The 20,665-nt window shown below is 36.6% G+C and overlaps 2 protein-coding genes across 2 annotated transcripts in view; one reads left to right on the forward strand and one right to left on the reverse strand.

The window, feature by feature from the left end:
• Positions 1-15,642, reverse strand: part of LOC107726299 (ran-binding protein 10-like) — a 27,962-nt gene extending 12,320 nt beyond the window's left edge. The window contains 7 exon segments of the mRNA XM_016535844.1: positions 986-1,098; positions 1,237-1,421; positions 2,211-2,233; positions 2,382-2,544; positions 5,420-5,480; positions 8,527-8,638; positions 15,140-15,642. Coding sequence (XP_016391330.1) covers positions 986-1,098; positions 1,237-1,421; positions 2,211-2,233; positions 2,382-2,544; positions 5,420-5,480; positions 8,527-8,638; positions 15,140-15,338 — 856 coding nt within the window. The 5' untranslated portion in view covers positions 15,339-15,642.
• A 671-nt stretch (positions 15,643-16,313) lies between these two features.
• LOC107726416 (translin-associated factor X-interacting protein 1-like) overlaps positions 16,314-20,665 on the forward strand; it is a 10,245-nt gene continuing 5,893 nt past the window's right edge. Inside the window, 6 exon segments of the mRNA XM_016535978.1 lie at positions 16,314-16,336; positions 16,896-16,950; positions 17,211-17,311; positions 17,467-17,572; positions 19,168-19,261; positions 19,684-19,880. Coding sequence (XP_016391464.1) covers positions 16,314-16,336; positions 16,896-16,950; positions 17,211-17,311; positions 17,467-17,572; positions 19,168-19,261; positions 19,684-19,880 — 576 coding nt within the window.

The following is a 20,665-nucleotide window of genomic DNA, read 5'->3' on the forward strand; positions in this document are numbered from 1 at the left end:
GTCTGCGGCACGTTTTATTATGAATGCGCGAGCTTTATTTGACGACTTGTGGACTGTTCAACTGCAGCACCCGCAGACTGCAATGATAGAGCTTGGAATAGCCAGGACAATTTTTAATATAACTCCGACTGGATTCGTCTGAAAGAAGAAAGTCATATACACCTAGGATGCCTCGGGGGTGAGTAAAACACAAGCTTATTTTCATTTTTGGGTGAACTAACCCTTTAAGTACAGGGTCCTTTAAAATAGGGTGACCCTAACGTCCATTTTTTCCTGGACTTGTCCTGGCCAGGATTTCTAAATTGCGCCAAATGTCCAGGCCTTGGCTTTGTGTTACTTTTGTTTGCATATTCGCTGAAGGTAATAACTGAAAAGTAGTTTGACCTGTAGAGTGCAAGCATGTGTGCATATTCAACCAATCGTGGCGTGCATGAAAGTGGGATCTACAGAGAATGGTTAAAGCAATGCAACGTTATATGCAGAAATTTGATTACTTGTGATAATACCAACTTTCAGCATTAAATTATACTCCTATAGACTCTGCCTTTCTTTGTGAGCAAAATTACACATAACATTTAATTCATCTCATGGCTTATACTGAAATGCATTCAACAAGATTTATTAAATTCACTCAGTTGTAGCCAGTGCCAGATAACCAATTATGGTAACATTAAATATTCATTTGAGTGTTCATTACAGCTTAAATCAAAGATGCTTTACTATAACTCTAACTGAGAAATTGATTAAATACTCATAACTCATCATCCAAAAAAGCAATGGTTTTGCTTATTCCGTAAAAAATTAAGTTCCTCGTGACGGTTATATTTTCCTATACCCAACCACAAAGGATATGGGAAGATCTGAACTCATTACCAGTGTTATGTCTACATTAATTCTGTCACATATTCAAATCACATAAAATACATAATTATCAATTTATTTATTTCCATTCATTTTTAGCTAAACTAGTTGACTTCGTACTCACTCTGTCTGTTTTTTATGGAGGTTTGGTCCTCTTGGATCATGGTTTCTGTGGCTCTGGAAAAGGCCATTGCTGTGGCACAATACCCATGATGCACTAGGTAGCTGGACACCATACTGCAGATATAAACATAAAAAGGTTAATATGGGGAGAAAAAAACATTAAGAATCACGAATTTGCAGCGTAACATGAATTAGATGTTTTTAATCATCTTTTAGACTGCTGAATTTATTATTAGGTGACTGGCAGCTCACTTCTGCAGAACAGACTGCCAGTCTCCCAGTCTTTCTCCGATGGGGAAGCGGGCAATCATGCTGTGGATCTTGGCCCTCCATTCGCTCATGTAGTCCTCAATGTCAAACACAAAAGGCTGCTGGCCAAAATTAGCATCTACTATCTCCCCTGGAGTCTGTAGCCCTACTGTGGGGTACAGGTTAGGCTGAAATGAGAGACAGAGACAAAAAGAGAGAGCTGAGAGTCTGCTCAGAAGGTCTACACATACACCGTCAGTAATTCTCAGCACAGGGGATGCTTCAGTCACACCTTATCTGGCAAGGCCTCACCTGAAGCTCCATACAGAAACATAAATTCTAATCTGCGCTCAAAATTAGACAACACCACACCATCAATCTCCCATTAAAGGTATTCATTTAACAGACGCAGAGTGACTTACAAATGACGAATGCTACAATGCAAGCGATTCATCCTAGGGGGAGAGTAACATGAGAACTACTGCAATACAAAGATCCAAAGCTGGGCAGAAAAGTACAAGCTAGAACAAAGATACAGGCGTGATAGAGGCCTTGGATGGCGTGAAAAATAAAAGTATCATGTCAATATAGGCATACATTTCCAAAAGCCTGAGTTTGTATTTTTGATACAAACATTTTCATATAAAACAGTCCAAGTCTTCTTTACTGATTTGAGAGTGGTGCCATTTTAGTATTATTTATATACTCGTTTATATATTATACATAGTAGTTAATTTCAGTTTGTTTAATTTTGTTGTGTGCTTTTGTCATTAGTTTTCTTTAAATATTTCCATTTAGCCCTATTTTTTTTACTTATGTTTCAGTTTTATTAACTGTAGTACTAGACAACTCATTTTCGTTTTAGTTTCTTAAGCTTTTCATCTAATATTTATACTTAATTTTATTGAGTTTAAATTTATTTAAATTTTTTAGTTTTAGATGACAATGTTTAAGAGAGGTCTGTGGGCTTTACTTACTGGCAGATCTGTGAAAGCCACACCTGGAGGGAAAAGAACAGCTTAGTATTGTGGATTCTGAGATTACATAAGAAAGATATCAACAACTTTAAGTTGAGCAACGAAATTGATGTCTAATGATTTCAGCATTAGTAAGATTTACTCTCAAGTCATTTTTCATTAAATTATTACCTAAACTGTGCCCATTCTTGGTGTAAAAGCATGTGTTATTGATGAGGTTCACGCAGCAGCCAATGACGTCGCCCGTTGTGAAGGTTGGGCCATACGGTTGGCCAGTCCCTGAGGAGCAAAAGGAGTGTCCGTCAGGGGGCTTGTGGTGTGGTATTAGATTAATCTGCAGAGCAGTGCGGGCAGGGATATTACTCCTAAAGCAAAGCTCAGTGTTCCCTTCATGCTAATGAAATGGGCAGAACTCCAGTATGGGATCAGAGACATGGAGGTCAGCGGGACGCGTAAAACCATTACACTCAAATTGCACACATACCCACACATGCAAACATACAATGTGCCAATGCGCCATACATTCTCATAAGAAACTACAGTGACTTCAGTGATTTAAGTGAAAAAAAAGCACAAAGAGAAATGGCAAGCTGATTAAAGACATTAGAAGCTAACATAAAATAATAATGATAATAATAATAATATATACACACACACAAACACACACACACATTTATAAAAATATGATAAAAATGTATATATATAAAACATTTTATAACATATACATATATTGTATAGAATGTTTTTATATACATTACTACACATTATCACATTTTATATAGCAGCCTATACATAATATATATATACATATATATTTACATTACATCTAAATTATATATTTATTATTATTCATACTTTATATTATTAATTGTATTCCATTAACATATTTATTATATTTTATAATAAATTTTTTAAATTATATTAAATTACTAAAATTTTAATACATTTGTAGCTGGAAAAAAAATATTGCCGTTATCATCTGCTTTCCAATGAACCAGCTTTGTTCTATAACACACAATTACAAAATACCCAAAATGTAAAATGCAAAACATCAGACCTCATGGAAACATGAATTTTCCAGCATAAACTCTAGCAGCAATCCAGCAACCTGAACTGAACATACATTACAGCATCCCAGCTCTAGTCAAGGAAGTACCTACAACCAGAGAAAAAATATCATGCTGTTGGCTGTAAGCACTAAACACACCAGAAAATTCACTGGCCACCCGACATGCGTTTTGTCTACAATTCCACTAAATTCCAAAACGCTCTGACACAAAGAGTGGTTTATACAGAGAGCACAGGGGTCAATAAACACATAAGTTGTCGTCAGCACGCACATGCCGAATAGGCTAGATTGCTTCGAAGCGTTTCAGTGGCCTCAGGCACAGTACAGAAGCTAACAAGCAAACGACAAAGTCACTTGATTGGTCAAAGGGGTCACAGGAGGGTGACATAAACTCAACTGTGCCCAAAACTCCTCTCTCTATTTCTGCATATAGACCTTTCTCTTATGCTCTTGTCTAATAAATGCTACCGTTTAAAAGTTTGGGGTCAATTTCTATTTCAAATAAATTGCTGTTCTTTCAATTTCTAAAAAAAAAAAAAAGCATCACGGTTTCCACAAAATTATTAATCAGCACAGCTGTTTTCAACATTGATAATAATAAAAAATATTACTTGAGTACCAAAATCAGCAAATTAGAATGACTTCTGAAGGATCATGTGACACTGACGACTGGAGTAATGACTGCTGAAAATACTTGACGCTTTATAGATAAATATAGAGCTAATATGTAATGTGATGTTTCTACAGCAAGATGTGATTCACACACTGAATCTATTTTAATATTCTTCAAAACAGGTTACTAATTTCATTAGTGTCTACTTGCATATTAAATCTTAATGAATGTGTCAACCTAACTAAAGCTAAACTTATTTACACCACCTGTTCAATTCAGTGTTTAATTTAGCAACACATTTTGATTTAAATTGAATCTGTCTTACTATTAGATTACATTTAAATTTAGTCAGATTAACGTTACGTTGTCAAATCATACATGTGTACAAACTAATAGAATAAAGCAGCCAACATATTTTTCAAATTCCAAATATTGTGTATACGAGTGTGCTCCACATACTATAGTCGAAATATTCAGTCACATTTTCTTTATGATAATTCAAGCACATTTCATTTGGTTTTTGCAATCAAACTGGATTATGTTTGGTTATTGTGTAATTTTTCATTCCAGTTAGTCATTTAAATGAACTGGTTCAGTAGCAGCTTGACGTCCTCTGGCGTGTAAATGGATTCTCTTTGAGAATGAAACGATTTGTTCTGATTAATTTTAGCTTTTTGTATGAATAATTATGACAAGGCTTTGTGATCTCAGAACATTCTGGACACCAGGTAAAATCCATTGAGGAAAACCAATAATGAGATCTAGGTCTGCTCTACTCTCCTTCCTCTCCTTTCCTTTGAGGACTCATGAGAAAAAAAAAAACACATCACAAAGTTATTTCCTGAGATTAAGGTGCACAGAAAGAAAAACCTTGAGATGTCTCTGCATTTGCAAGGTCATTCCCACAGCTAATGTTTTTCAGGACATGTTGAGGCCCGTTCTTGGCCTGAATTACAGTCTTACTGTGATAAAAAGATATTAAAAAGTGAAAGACAGAAAAAGTAGGAGACAATTGGTCTTAGGCTACAAGACTATAGCCAAAAGTGAACTGTAAAGTCAGCATTGGCCTTTTCATGAAAGGATTCATCAGTGCACACTACTGCAAAGGAAAAACGTCTCTGTAATCTTTAATCAAAATGTAATAACTTCTCTTTTAATCTTCAAAGCTCTTCTTCCTAAACAACTTTCCTTTTTAGCTCTCTCCAATCGCCTGGCTCCATTCTGGTATGTAACGCCCACTTTTCACAATCCAATCATTCCTGATGGATGAAATCAAGTCCCTCCCTACTTTTTTTTCTCCAATATTCTGCCAGAATTAAAAGGGGTTATGAACACCATTTTTTTTACTTAAACACACTTAATATGTAACCAAATAAAGTTACTTTTTAAGTGGCCTTTTTTGTGGGCTACAGAAATGTAACCTCACCCGCTCATTAGTCACCCACAGTTCACCATGACCTGTAGTGAACAGCTCATCCCTTTAGTGTACATACAAGCACACACACACACACACACAAACACACACACTTACTCACCAGGCAGTCTGTTCATGTTGACACCCTGGGCAGACAGTCCAATTCCCATGTACCTGCAAACACCAATGAGAGAGGACAAATGTTAGCTTCACTAAAAATAAGGACTTTGATAAACAATGAGACTGCATTTAAAGGAACACTCCACTATTTTTGAAAATAGGCAAATTTTCCAACTCCCCTAGAGTTAAACAGTTGAGTTTTACCGTTTTCGAATCCATTCAGCCGATCTCCGGGTCTGGCGGTAGCACTTTTAGCTGCAGCTTAGCATAGATCATTGAATCTGATTAGACCGTTAGCATCTCGCTCAAAAATGACCAAAGAGTTTCGATATTTTTCCTATTTAAAACTTGACTTTTCTGTAGTTCAGTGTTAATTTCGTTGACGAATAATTTTCATCATAATGTTCGTCAACGACATTTTTTTCACTGACGACAACGAGACGATAATGAACTGCAGACACTGAATCATACACACACAGAGAGCGCGTCTCACAGTGCGCGAGTACTCTTTCGCGTCGAATGAACGGAAAATTACACACAAAATGCTGTCGAATTGTCAGTTTTGACGAGTATTTATGTAAACAGTTGATTACGTCTTAAGTGAACGTAAACAGTAGGGAGAACGTGTATCAGTACATTGCATCCATTGCAGCTGTGCATTCGGTTTTAAAGGGACAGCAGCCTAATTTAGTTGCTATTGTCCGAGTCATTGATGTTAATCAATTGGTATTTCATTAAAAAGAAGACCATGTTCTTGTTCTTTATGAGAAGTGGTTTTATTTAATTTTAACATAAAGGCATGCTGTGTGTCACAGCAGTTAAATTGGTGTCTATCATGATAAAACCTTAATATCAAAACTATATACTGAGTTTGGAAATTTTGGAGAAATGCTTAATAAATGCATTACACTGTACCTAAACCCATTAGATTTTAGCCGACTAAGTTTACTGTAGATTTAGTCGACTAAAATCTTAGGATATTTAGTCGACTAAAACTAGACTAAAACTAAAAAACAATTCAGATGACTAAAATATGACTAAAACTAAATCAAAATTTGCTGTCAAAATTAACACTGCTGTAGTTACATCGTGTACTAAGACTGACGGAAAATGAAAAGTTGCGATTTTCTAGGCCGATATGGCTAGGAACTATACTCTCATTCCGGCATAATAATCAAGGATCAATCAAGGGTGCAGCAGGTGCAATGATATTACGCAGCGTCTGAAAATAGGCTAACTTCCGCCAACATAACCAACGTGACCACCTGCTTGCACAGGGAGCGTGCTGGGGACTATTTTCAGGCGCTGCGTAATATCATTGCGCCTGCTGCACCCATGCTACGGCAGCAAAGTTCCTTGATTATTACGCCGGAATGAGAGTATAGTTCCTAGCCATATCGGCCTAGAAAATCGCAACTTTTCATTTTCCGTCGGTCTTAGTACAGGATGTAACTAGAGTCAAGTTTTAAATAGGAAAAATATAGAAACTCTTTGATCATTTTTGAGCGAGATGCTAACGGTCTAATCAGATTCAATGATCTATGCTAAGCTGCAGCTAAAAGTGCTACCGCCAGACCCGGAGATGGGCTGAATGGATTCGAAAACGGTAAAACTCAACTGTTTAACTCTAGGGGAGTTGGAAAATTTGCCTATTTTCAAAAATAGTGGAGTGTTCCTTTAAATCATACACGATGCTCCTGATTTCTGCAAACGTTAGAGAATAAAAAAAAGATCCATGTCCTGTTGTCAATAGTGTAGCGATGTATAAAGCACAGCTCACACAGAAGTCACTTTTAAACCAATGAGAACCTGACTTTTTGTGTCGATCAATATGCGGTGAATATGTGACCAACTTGAACCTGTTGTGAAATCTGCATGGGGAAATATTTTGCTGTCACATACAATTCATGGTTGTGTCGATTCCTATGTAAATTACTGGTTTTCACCAGTGAAAAATCACAAAATAATAGTAAATGTGACTGTACTTCAATAAAATAAGAGAACAATCAAGCTCAATCAATTGAAACAATTAAAGTGGTGATTAAACTGAGTATAAGTCCCTGTGCACAAGGTACTTTGGGGTACTTTTTAAAAGTGCTAAGTGAGTCTGGGAAAGAGTTCCACAGCCTGGGACCACAGTGACTAAAGGATGACTCGACACCTTTCAACAGATTTAGGCACGACCTGTAAGTTGCAGTTAGATGGCCTAGAATAACATTAGTGATCCAGCAGGAATATATTTAGTAATCATTGCAAAGTGGTGACAGGAAAGGGTGGAACAATTTTCCATTTATTTTTGGACAATGATATCTTCAAACTGAAGGCATGACAAATACTTACCAAGTAGTGACTCAAGCATGACGCAGGGTAAACGTTTCACAGCAATTATCATTCTGATACTGTGAGTAGACTTGTGCCGGTATTCGGTAATGCGATATATCACGGTAATGAATATGCACGATATTGTTATCGTGGGCACTTCTAAATACCGTGAATAATTATATATTACAAATTATTTAGAATTTTGAATGCATTTTAATATCGCGATACATATTGATATTGAATTATTGTCCAGCCCTAATCGTGATAATACCGTATTCCGTGATAAAAGCATTAGCAATTAATCGCAACATGAGAATTTGATACCGGCATATCCCTAACTGTGAGAATGCTTTATTTTAATTTCAGAATGACTTAGTATTTGGATTGTCATTTTGCTTTATTGATAACTCCACTCAAGCTACATGAATTCCACAAGTTTGTGTACAACTTAATATTTTATAAAGATTTAAAGATCATCTTGTGCTTCAGTGGAAGCAAGAACATCTGTCGCACAATCAATGTCTCAAAATTGCTAGGTGATCTAGAAATAGTACAGAATATTAAATATTACTAATTCATTTGATCATGTTGGTATTTTTTTTCAAAATCCTAAGATTTTCAATGTTCTCTCAGGATTTTTAACCCCACTATATGTAAAACATATTAATAAAACAATCACCTCTTGTCTTCAAATTTTACCGGTGACGCAACTTTCCAAGTAAAATGTAATCTCAGTCAAATGTACAAATGCCACCAACCAGAAGCTGTTTGCACTTACCCATCCCTTCCTTTGCTTACAATCTTCACCTCAAAGTAGTAGATGCCACAAGCAGCAGGGATAGGATGGGTGGCCCGTACAGACGCTGCATCTTTGTGGTTTTTTCCGTGGCCTAAAGCAAGACGGAAACATTGAGGGAAATGAGTCACTGACCAAACACACCCTCTGGTATAGATGACTGTCCACATACATAACAACAAGGTTCAGAGGAGTTTTTAAGGGCACATATACAGGGTTTTCAGCTAAGGATAGGTCACGAAAGTTGACCACAACAGGCTCCATCTAACTGTTTTTAAATGCTTATGTAAACAACCTGCAAGAAATATGTGCAATAGGGGTCAGGTGAACCCAAAACCAACTATACTGGGCTTCCTTCTATCTCTCATTCTCACAGTTCTCCAGACCATCACCAAAACGAGACAGGTTCTACTGCTTTCAAAAGCAGCAAAGAAAAACAATGTTAGTCCACCGAAATGACAATTTGGACATCATTTACCCACCATCATGTTTTAAACCGAACATAAAATAACATAGTTTGAGAAAAGTCTTACAATGGAAGTAAAAGTTTACCAAAACTGTTTGGTTACCAACATGCTTCAAAATGTCTACCTTTGTGTTCCGCTGAGGAGGGAAAGTCATACAGGTTTGGATGACATGAGGGTGAGTAAATAATGACAGAATTTTCATTTTTGGGTGAACTATCCCTTCAAGTAATTTTTTTAAATGATAAAATACTCTCTCCTAACCATTTTTGATGTGCAGAGACATCTATAATTACGCTGAGGTTGTATTCCCAAGTACAAACAGTGTGGCAATAAAACATCACTCTGTTTTAGGCTTGCCGCGATAGACGGTGCTGACGGTGATACCGGTGTTAAGCCGCAACACCGGTTACGTCACTTGCCCACCACGTCACCGACCCCCGCCGTCGTTTAGATTTTTTATAGTAATAAAAATCATTTCGTTCAGTAAAAGAACAGACACTACAATTAAAAACTGAACGTAGCATGGTGTATTTTTATTTGTTTTGTTAATAAAAGTTCTGTTTTATATATAGGCTAAAGTGAGTTTGACGTTGTGTTTTGTTGTTGCATTCAAGCAATTGATGCCGAATTGCCGCTAATTCGAAAGTGAAAGTAAAATGTCACTTTTAAGCTATTTGAAAGCGAGGAAAGTGGGAAAATTCAAACGAACTAAAAACGAACAATTGCTTTACTCCGAATTGCCGCTATTTGAAAGTGAAAGTAAAATGCGCATGCCGCTTTTACAAGCTATTTAAAAGCGAAGGAAAGTGAAGAAAAGAGGGAACGCCCCAGCGTTGATACCGGTATTACCGGTGTTGTCACACGTCGATTAACCGGTGGGAAAATTTCCTCACCGTCACAACCCTACTCTGTTTGTTTGAGTGGTCCGACATGTCAACTTTCAGCTCAATCAATGGCAGGGGTTTGTGGTGGGACTACCTGCTTGTGAGCACACTCCCTGTCGACAGTTTGTTTGTAAATGAGGAGTGTTTGGGAAACCAATCTGGAAGCAATCATTTTTGCATTTCCATTTAGTGCAGTTAGTGGTGCAGAAATTATACACCGCACCTTTAAAAATTCCCAGAAGTTCTATAAAGTCAACATGAAAACAAAATGACCGTTTACTTTTTAAGAGACTATTCTAGTCTTAATGTAAAGAATAATCAGTGTTTAATTCAAAGAAAAAAAAATGTTTTAACAGCTTCTAAAACGACTTTCATCCTCTGCTGACATCATCAAGCCCTCTTATTTGTTAAGCTCCTCCCCTTCAAATGCAAAGGTCCGTTCTGATCTGGTAAGCCCACTTTCATGATACCTGATGGATTAATCAATTCTCATACTGCTTCACTCAACAAGTCACATTATGGAAACAAAATAGGTTTTGAATGCCATTTAATGTTGTCTTTAAAGTTAACCTCTAATATATGCTATAAATTAAATTCTTCTCAATTCAATTGTGAGAACGGAAGTTGGCGAGTGTCATTGTCGTCTAAGCCTCCATGTACCATAGCAATGTGCTCTAATCTCCTAATCCAGTTTCCTGCAGGTTGTAACACCTGCCAGCATTAATGGACACACAGTATTAGATTCTTCACTGCACTTCCAGAGTCTCATGTTTAACTCGTCTGTGCGCACGTATATGGACATTTCAGCGTATCTTTGTGTTTGTGTGCCCCAGACCTGTAACATAACCCTCACCTGAAGTTAAATTGCAGGACACCGGGTCACATTGCTACTGTATGGGTTTTGAATACAAAAATGAGCATACGTATATTCACCATCATCATCATCTCTGATTACTGTAATAATATTAAGCACTTTTATTTTTAGCTTTCCAAGTTCTGCTAGGAAGTCACAATAGGTTTGTCTGCCAAACCCAGACAAGCATTCATAATCAAGAACACACACAAAATCTATTTATAACCACGTCTCATACAACCAGAGTAAAGGCAGACGACCCTGTATGTGCAAATCCCCAACTCTCTCTCTCAACACACACTACAAATGCACATGCGTGTGTACCGCCCCCTGCTTACACACTCAATCTATTTATACATCATGCCATGACCACACCATTCTAGGAGCACAGAACAGCAAGAGGACCCTGGGTGATTCTCTCCTTCTTTAGTTGCTTGTCTGTCCGTCCCTCCCTCTATTTCTATGCCAAACATGTTTAATGCAGAAAACACAAACGGCTTTCATACAAAGTCCTCCTCTGCAGTGCATAATCATCTCTGCTGCATCTTACAGCGCTGCTCTAATCTAAAATGTAATAATAATCTAAAATTTACTTTTAAAAAAAACCATTCAAATGCACAAAAATGTGTTTTGTCATACCACCACAGTGGCGTCTAATACCACGGTGGAGCAGTTGTACTGCTAACCGGCACAGCCCTAATCATCCAGTGATTCTCCAATCATTTAGTCCTCTTAAACTCCGCCCCTTTCTTACAACTGACTGCACGCTCATTTTAAGCTGATCTGGCTCCATCCAATCAACAACCGTTGGAAACAACCAAGTCCCCAGCCCTACATTTCTTTTATTTGTTTTTCGAAAATCTACCTAAAATACGGGAAAAAATATCTGTTGCTACTTGCATTTTATCACAACTTTAATTTTCATGAAAATAATGTCAAAATGCATCAAGCTCATTCTAATTTCCTTTACTTAAGTTACAATTATTAAATATGATGGGAAGAAAAATCATTTGAAATTAAAATAAAAAAAAGACAATAATATCACGATACATAAACATTTCTTTATGCTAAATACTATTTATATTATTATTTTTTATTTTTTTTTATTTTTATTTGGTAAATATGACAGACTTCTTCGTAAAATTCACCAAAGAATATAAAAAGATTTAGAAAAAAAATGAACAGTGGAATGACAGTCATACACTCTCTCACATAAACACAGACAAAATCAAAATTGCACCAGAAAATTGCACTGCTATCTGGTAAAACTCCTTTTCATAGTTAAGGTTTCTCTGTCAAAGCATCTAAGGCAAACGGTGGGAGCTGTACAAGGCTACAGCTGGCACCCATAATAACATCGGCTAAGCAGGCAAAAAAAAAACTACAATATGAGAGAACAAAGACACAGGGAGAGAAGATTGGGAGTGTTGTGCTAGTGTTAGCAAACAGGGTTTCACAGCTTCACAGAGACACTAAAGGGAAACGAACACAATCTGGTGATGTCACCGCACCGACTGAACATGCATGACTGGCTCCTCAGACAGGCAAAAGCCCTCTATAGGCAAACATTACAGAGCTTAAAGGAAGCACAGAGTCCAACAGCCTGCACAGAAAATGGACAGCAGCCCACCAAACTGCACAGAAAAAAATCTAAGCTTATGCTATATTTGTATCTATTTATCTTGCATTAATCTTCTCACAGGAGGTGGTGTAAAAACAATATCTGCATGGGTGTAGTGCTGCAAAAGTCACATTTCCTCTCTCCATTAATGGGCTCAAGTCCTAGTCAGTGTGACGTCGATGAGTAAAATGAGGTCCACACTGGGAACAAAGCTAGAGAATGAGCCTCTGGTGTCTTTTCCCCTTGTTTCATCATGCAAAGGCTTGGCAATTTTTTACATGCTTCCTAAATAAAGATGGAGAGCCATGTGGGATAATATAATATAACATGGTATAACATTGCACAGATTTTCATCACACTATTTGACAGCATATATCTATTGTCTTTACTTGACAGCAACATGGGGTTTCCTAAAATTCAGTCTACAGAAATAGAATCTGGTACACTGGCCAAATAGCACTGAAGGTTAATAGACTGCAGGTTAAATCATTTATTAAGTGGAGCTGCTTTAAATATGTTGCTACAAGATGTATAATGGCTCTATTTAAAAACAGATTACAGTAATCTGTAATCTAATAACTGCAATCCTGCTTCGAGGATAAACTGACCAAAACAGTCAGGATGACAGAACAAAAAGAAACAAAGATCCTTAACAACAAGGAAAAAATGAATATCAGTATATCAATATCATCTGACTGTTAAAAATCAAATACTTGGCTAACATCAGCCACCTTATGAAGTGGTAAACATACCCATAGCCTGAAAGGAGATAGTTGCCAATGAGGTACAATTTTCCACAGACACAAAGCAGTGTACATTACCAAAATAATGCAGTGTTGTTCATTGATGTTTCAAAGGGAATGAACTAAACTATAAGGATAAACTTCCCACTGGGCCTGAGCATTGACACAAATAGCTGTCAACTGGAACATGTAATAAAATGAACACACCAGTGTCCCTAAAATGGTAACCATCCTAAAGTATTGCACAACAGGCCCACAGACACACGCACCATCAAATCAGAATTAGGTGCTTTATAACAGCATTTGTGTCTAAACTAAAAATAACCAGGGTACATGTCAGTAACATTTCTGTAATCTGTCAGACAACACAAAGCCTTTTTACAAACCTAATAATTCACATACAGTATCTCACAGAAGTGAGTACACCCCTCACATTTTTGTAAATATTTTATTATATCTTTTCATGTGACAACACTGAAGAAATGACACTTTGCTACAATGTAAAGTAGTGAGTGTACAGCTTGTATAACAGTGTAAATTTGCTGTCCCCTCAAAATAACTCAACACACAGCCATTAATGTCTAAACCGCTGGCCAAAAAAGTGAGTACACCCCTAAGTGAAAATGTCCAAACTGGTTTTACAATGTCAGTTTTAATGGCTAGTCAGGAAAGCTACTTTATAGTTCAATTAATTATCATACTAGTAGGTTTAATTGTAACACACACTTCTGTTTAGTAAATGCATACTAGCATCTACTCAGTTAGCACTCTGAAAACTGGAATGTATACTAGCAACTATATTGTTCCAACTAACTAATGAATAAGTAACAGTACTTGACGAATTTTTACTAGTAAACTGGAATAGACACCAGAAACAATTACAATACATACAGTACTAGACAGGAATAAATATTTGATATGTCCACCAGATTTTCATAGAATTCAAAATGGCAAAAATGTATAATTTTTTACCAAGAACAATGGAAGTTATTTGGCACTACTGGGACAGTAACTAGTGGCAAAATAATAAGTACTTGTAAATAATATATAAGTTCTAGGGACTAATTAAACAGATACTACTGGAATGACGACTGTATGTCTACTGAAATTGAAAAGACAGCAGTCACTGTTGGGTTACTCAGTAGTGATCAAAAAATAAGTGCTAGCAAGATTAAAAACAGATACCAGTTAACCTGAAAGAATCTTTTTAAAACATACCCACTAAAAGCTTATATATTGTGCTTAGTGGTAGTTCGTAAAATAGACTGCTTTATTATGTATTCTCTAGAAGCATGTACACAGTTGTTAAACAAAAAGAGTAACTTTAGTACATCTGCACTGGGTAAATTCACAGACCCCCTGGGGCGACTGGGTCATTCGAAACGCCACAACTGTTTAAACAGCTAGTGTTGTGGAATTCGAATTCATTATTATGGCGATGAATTCAGCGCTTCGAAAGATTCGCTCGGATTCGAATCATTCGTCAACACAAATGCGCACCAAAAACCATTTTCAGTGATTTGTTTCGTTGTGATGCGGCGCGCGTCCTTATATAAATCACCCGATAACTGATACACAAATACACGTATGCAATGCGGAGGAAATTAACAAGCATTTGCAATTCATTGCAATGGTGTAGCTGCTTAGCTGCCCTTATTGCCCTGCCGTGGCTAGCTAGCACCAACCTCGACTAATTCACCGAAAGGGAGTTCCAAAACAAGCTCGGCAAATCAATAACACTTGATGTTTATTACATGGTAATAGGTAAAAGGTAGGTGTCCAAAAGCTAGACACTCCAGCCGTGCTTATGCCCCAAGCTACTCTCGCTAGCCGAATTCTGACATGAAGGTTTGCTAAATGTCAACCCATTTGGACATTCCTCTTTCCTTCTATGTAACAAAGCAAAGGGGACGGAAAAAAGCAGCTCAAACTAGATCGGGGAGATTGCATATAGTCGAGTGCAGCGAACCAGCCGGGATTGTCAAGGCCTACGGGTTGACAGTTCAGCGTGTGTCACATCTGTATACCTTTGTAATGCACCCGCAGATTATTCTGTGAGAGCCCGATGTAGCTGTACTTATCCTTGGGGCTCCAAGATCGGGGTAAGGGGGTCTCTTCCTCATTCACGGCCGGGTACAGCCGCTTCAAACGCTCGTTTAGCTCATGCTCTTGATAATTAAAAGCAGGATCTCCTGTTAGCAGGCTCCCCGCTCCAAGCTCTGCCATTTTTGCTTATGTTTTTGTATTCCTCCTAGTAATCCTACCCTGTTGTGTCAATCCGCTAAAAAGCAGAGAGCGCTAGACTAAGGAGAGAAACAGCAGCGGTGAGATATCCCCGGATAGCAGCCGCTCTACAGTGACGTGTGGGTACTGTAGTTGAACACAAAGCCCTGCGCAGTGCACACTGCTGACATGAGGGAAGTGCCATCAACTACATGACCCATACCTAATTCAATCGCGGCTGTAAAACGCAGTCTAGGATTTGTAGTTTTTAACACAACTCATAATTCTATCGCTTGAGCATGTATATACTTGATTTAGGCCAAAAGCAAACCGTGTTTGTTGCATCTCGAATCAGCGACTGTCATTTATTCAAACGTGTGATGATGAAAATCAATTTCACTACATGTTTGCATATAATTCAGCCTCTATCAGCTTTTTATGTAACAGACTTCATGTAATCCTTATCCTAAACTGTTGGTCTGTGAAGCAGTTGTTTACTTTATTAACTGAATTGAAATAGTACTGTTCGTTTTATGTGTTAAACTATTATAATAAAGTATTAATACATTAAACGCTGTTGTGGTTTGTCTTTTTATAAATATATTAATGTTAGTACAATTTTAGTAAATACATTTTACGTTTTTACTGCTAATTTAAGTTTACTGTTAAAAAACAAGTGCATTATATTCAAAAATCAACGTCACATTTAACTCTAACAAGACATTTTTTTCAACAAGCACTTCAGTCTAAAAAACAATCGGGTTTAGAAAAACAAGACACTCGGTGGTGTAATCCAATAGCACTAGCGTTCACTGCCGTGATGAAAAAAAATACATATGTTATATCATCCTAGCGCATTAAACATTATAAATATTTACCAAATAACGTATTTATACATTAACACATATAAGCGAATTTAATGCGACACTTATAATGTTTTAGACGATAAAGTCACATATTATTGTTCATTCAGGCACGATGTGGGCGCCTATAAACGGAAGGTCTTTTCTAGGGTCCATCGGTATCATGGCAACCACCTCTCAAACAACAACATTGCCACGCTGCTGAAGCTTCAGTTGGACGTTCGCTGCTAAATTTGCTGTGGATTATTTTTAAGCTGTTTATTCGTCCAAATGTCGCTGAAAGAACTACAGTTGCCACCGCGTTTACACTCTGAAAGGCAAGATATAAGTACATTTCAGAATCGATAACGTTGCTTATACACTAAACTAGAAGTGACTGCCTACAATCCAAACAAGGCAGCGGAAGTCAGTAGTTTAGTGGAAACATGCTAGTAAATGGGTAACTTACAAATAAAATATTTTTACATTAAGATATTAGTTTAAAATAACCATATAAGTATAAAGTAAATTGTATGACACTGGTTGCCATTTTCTCTTATTTTAGTCATCTTTTTATTATTTTCTGAAATTAAGTTAATATGCCTGCAGTGTGACAACTGTTAATATATTTGAAAAATAATAATAGAAAAAAAAAAATTTTGGATAAAGTATCTGCTGTCACTGTTTGACATGTTCAAACTGCATGTCTTTCTGTTAGCAGAGGATCGCAGCGACACATTACTAGCAGGATATCTAAGTCAAAGTTGATAAAAGTAAGTTATAAAAAAATCTTATTTGATAGTATTTCAAATATCTGATAGCTGATTTACAGATAGATCTATACTATTAGCTGGTCAAACTTTAATAAACCAGTAAATATATAAGTAAATAAAGAGTGACTTTGATTTAGCAGCATATACTTAAAAATTCTGCTTATTTGGTTTATCAGTTCTATAAAAAGAGATTTAATTTGTAGTGTTTGACACCACCATCACATCCCAAATAATGCCAAATCAACTCTAATTTCCCTCAGACCAATGCGTGGGAAACCTCTGGTAACCTTTCATCCTGGCCTGCTGAAGTTACCAATCAAATTGTCCAAAAGCCCAGAGAAATAAAAAATCATGGCCATGGGTATGGCAAGTACAACACATAGCATCTCAGTGTTCATTTTAGAACTGCAGTAGTTGTAAAACTTTAAAATGGTTTAGGCATCTTTTCCATGTCCATTGCATACTTTGATCCTAATGTCTACTTTTATGATGTGCCTGCCTAATGTCTACTTACAGATCTCTTTCCAAGCCTCATTTCTTGGAGCAACTGGAGTCTCACCTGAAGAGAGAATTAGAAGCTTTAGACACACATGGCCTCAAAGTCCAAGAGCTCAGACTGCAGGTTTACATCCCACTTTGTATTGGTCTCTTACTCTTTAGCATACATTATGGTTCAAAAGTTTGAAGTCAGTAAGATTTGTTTTGTTTTTGAAAAAAACCTTTTATGCTAACCAAAGCTGCATTTATTTGATAAAAAATTAACATTGTGAAATATTATTACAGTTTGAAATAACCGTTTTCTATTTTAAAGGGGTCATATGATGCGATTTCAAGTTGTCCTTTCTCTTTGGAGTGTTACAAGCTGATTGTGCATAGATAAGATCCCTGAAGTTGCAAAGACTAAAGTCTCAAAACCAAAGAGATATTCTTTATCAAAGTTAAGACTCTGCCACGCCCCCCTAAAATGGCTCGTTCTAACACGCCCCCACATATCTACCTCACTATGTGGAAATATTAGCATAATGCCGCCCAAATGTGCACGAAAAGAAAGAAGGCGTGGTTTCAGTAACTGCAGTTAGTGTTGAAGCAGCATGTCAGGGAGACGCTGTGTGTTTCTAGGCGAAAGCAGAAGCACTTTATTTGGCCTTCCGAAAGTAGATGCATTTAGGAATCTTTAAGATTACTTACAACAGAACAGCAATGCATTTTATGGACGACCGTTTCGTGAACTTAGGAGAGGAGGTAATTCTGACTTTGCTATGACAATCTGGCGCTTCTGAATCAGCTACTGTTAGTTTAAGTATTTGCTATTGACTGTTCAAATGCGGAGTTTTGCACATCGTGTTTGTGTGCGTGTATGTGTGTGTGTGTGCGCACGCGTGTGTGTGTGTGTGTGAGAGAGAGAGAGAGACAGGGTCACATCACAGTGGAGTCAGCTGTCTTAACCGTGGCTTGTGTACTGCAAACACATACCAGTTTCATCACTGTGTCTGTCACGCGACTCTGTTCCCCTTTCGGGCTCTGTCTTTACATTTATTTTGAAAGATGAAGCTCGCGATTATGGTAAGGGGCGTTACATTTCCGACGAGTGCTTGCGGTGTTCGGCCAATCACAATGCACTGGGTCAGCTGGCCAATCAGAGCAGACTGCGCTTGTCGGAAGGAGGGACTTTGTAGAAAACTAAGCGTTTGAGAGAGGCGGGCATATAGGACCTACAATAATGTACAGTATTTGAAAAATAGTGTGTTTTTTGAACATTAAAGCATGTCAACATATTCTGATACACCAAATGCACAAAATAATGATCTTTAAAAAAGCATCATATGACCCCTTTAATATATTTTAAAATGAAATGTTCACTTGATCTTAAAAAAATGTCACATAATCATTCAGAAATCATTATTATGGGTGCTCAAAAACATTTGTTATTATCAATGTTGAAAATGCTTAATATTTTTGTGGAAACCATTGATACATTTTTTTTAGGAATCTACTTTGATGAATAGTTCAAAAGAACAGCATTTATTTGAAATATAATTCTGAAAAAGAATGCTTAAAGTCTTTACTGTCATTTTTGATAAATTAAATTTATCCACACAATTAAAAAGTCCACACAATACTAAAAAAACAACATGAAAATGTATGTGTGTATATATATATATATATATATATATATATATATTTATTTTTTCTGCTTTTTTGCCCTTCATTATGTAGGTTTTCCAGGAGGTGTTTGGCTATTTAATCGAAGAATTTAAAACCTATAAGCCTATTTTGTCTGCCATCAAAAATGAGTATGACGTCACATTAGGTATGTATAATCTTTTTAGTTATTTGTGGGAGAGGAAATATTTGTGCTAGTAGGCTACCACCATTTCTATTATTTATTTATTTTTTTGTTACTAATTGTTATCAGTATTGTATTAAACAAAAGGCATGTTAATGCAAAACATGTACAATTGATGCTGATCACTTTCAAAACATAAACTGTAGCAAAGGCAATATATAGAAATCCAAGACGTGTAATATAACGTAAAATTAAATGCTAATGGACCTCAATTGGTCAATAGTAAGTAGGGATGTAACGATTAACCGCGAGCCGGTTGAAAATCGATTCAAATATGTGACGATTCAAATCGGTTGAGATGCTAAACAAATCGCGATTCATTTAGGGGTTCATGAGAAAAATAATAGATGAGATGACACTAATCAAAGTGTTAATGTCTCTCCCAGTGCATCTTCGTGAACAGATCAGGGATCTGTTACCACTGCGGGGGAAGCTGGTGCTTGTGTCGGAACAGTGTGAAAAGAAGATTCTGGATCAGAGAGTACAGGAAAGAAATGAGATCCGAGCTCTGAAGCAAGAATGTCAGCGTCTGCAGCGTGTCATTGAGAGTATGAGAGGACAACAGACTGCTCTGCAGATTCAGGTGGAGCTAATTTATTATGTCTGTCCTTTTGTAGAGATCTGGTCACCTTGGATTAGTCACTATTCTGAGTGGTTAAAGGGTGTTTTGTCAGTATTTGACAAATGTACTGAATATCGGTTAACGACAATCATGACCTCTCAATAGGCTACAATAGGGTAAAGCTTATTTTATGGAATCATATGATCCCATTCTCTATGAGAAACTGATCATATTATGTTGTGGTTTCTCTTAGCATATTATGTGTATCTTATTAACATTTGAACACAGTTTGAAATTAATTGAAATGTTTACAGCAGATGCTTGTCAGGGCCAAACGATGGGTTATTGATTTACATCTCAAGTGGTGCAGGTCATTCACATACAAATTTGATAGAGGAGGAGAGTGAAACTAGAAAGAAAATGAGTTCAAATTAACTGATTCCTAGTGTTGTTAAATTAGATTTTATTTTTATACTTTCATTTTCTGTTTTATTTTTAGTTAGGTTAATTTTTTAGTAATTTTGTTATGTGCTTTGTAATTTAAATTAGTTTATCTAGTTTTAGTGTTTTTTTATCTTAAATGTATTTTTATTTCGGTTTTAGTCATTTTATACTTAAACTTAAGTTAATGTTTTTATCTAATAAATAAATAAATAAATATATGTATATATATATATATATATATATATATATTAGGGCTGACAGTCGATTACAATTTTTAATCTGATTAATCACACCCTTTTTCTGTGATTAATCACGATTAATCGCACACTTCATGAAATTAAGCATAGACCATTTATCTTGTT

This window comes from Sinocyclocheilus rhinocerous, unplaced genomic scaffold (assembly GCF_001515625.1).
Source record: "Sinocyclocheilus rhinocerous isolate Xijiao unplaced genomic scaffold, SAMN03320098_v1.1 scaffold553, whole genome shotgun sequence".
Classification (NCBI taxonomy): Eukaryota; Metazoa; Chordata; class Actinopteri; order Cypriniformes; family Cyprinidae; genus Sinocyclocheilus; species Sinocyclocheilus rhinocerous.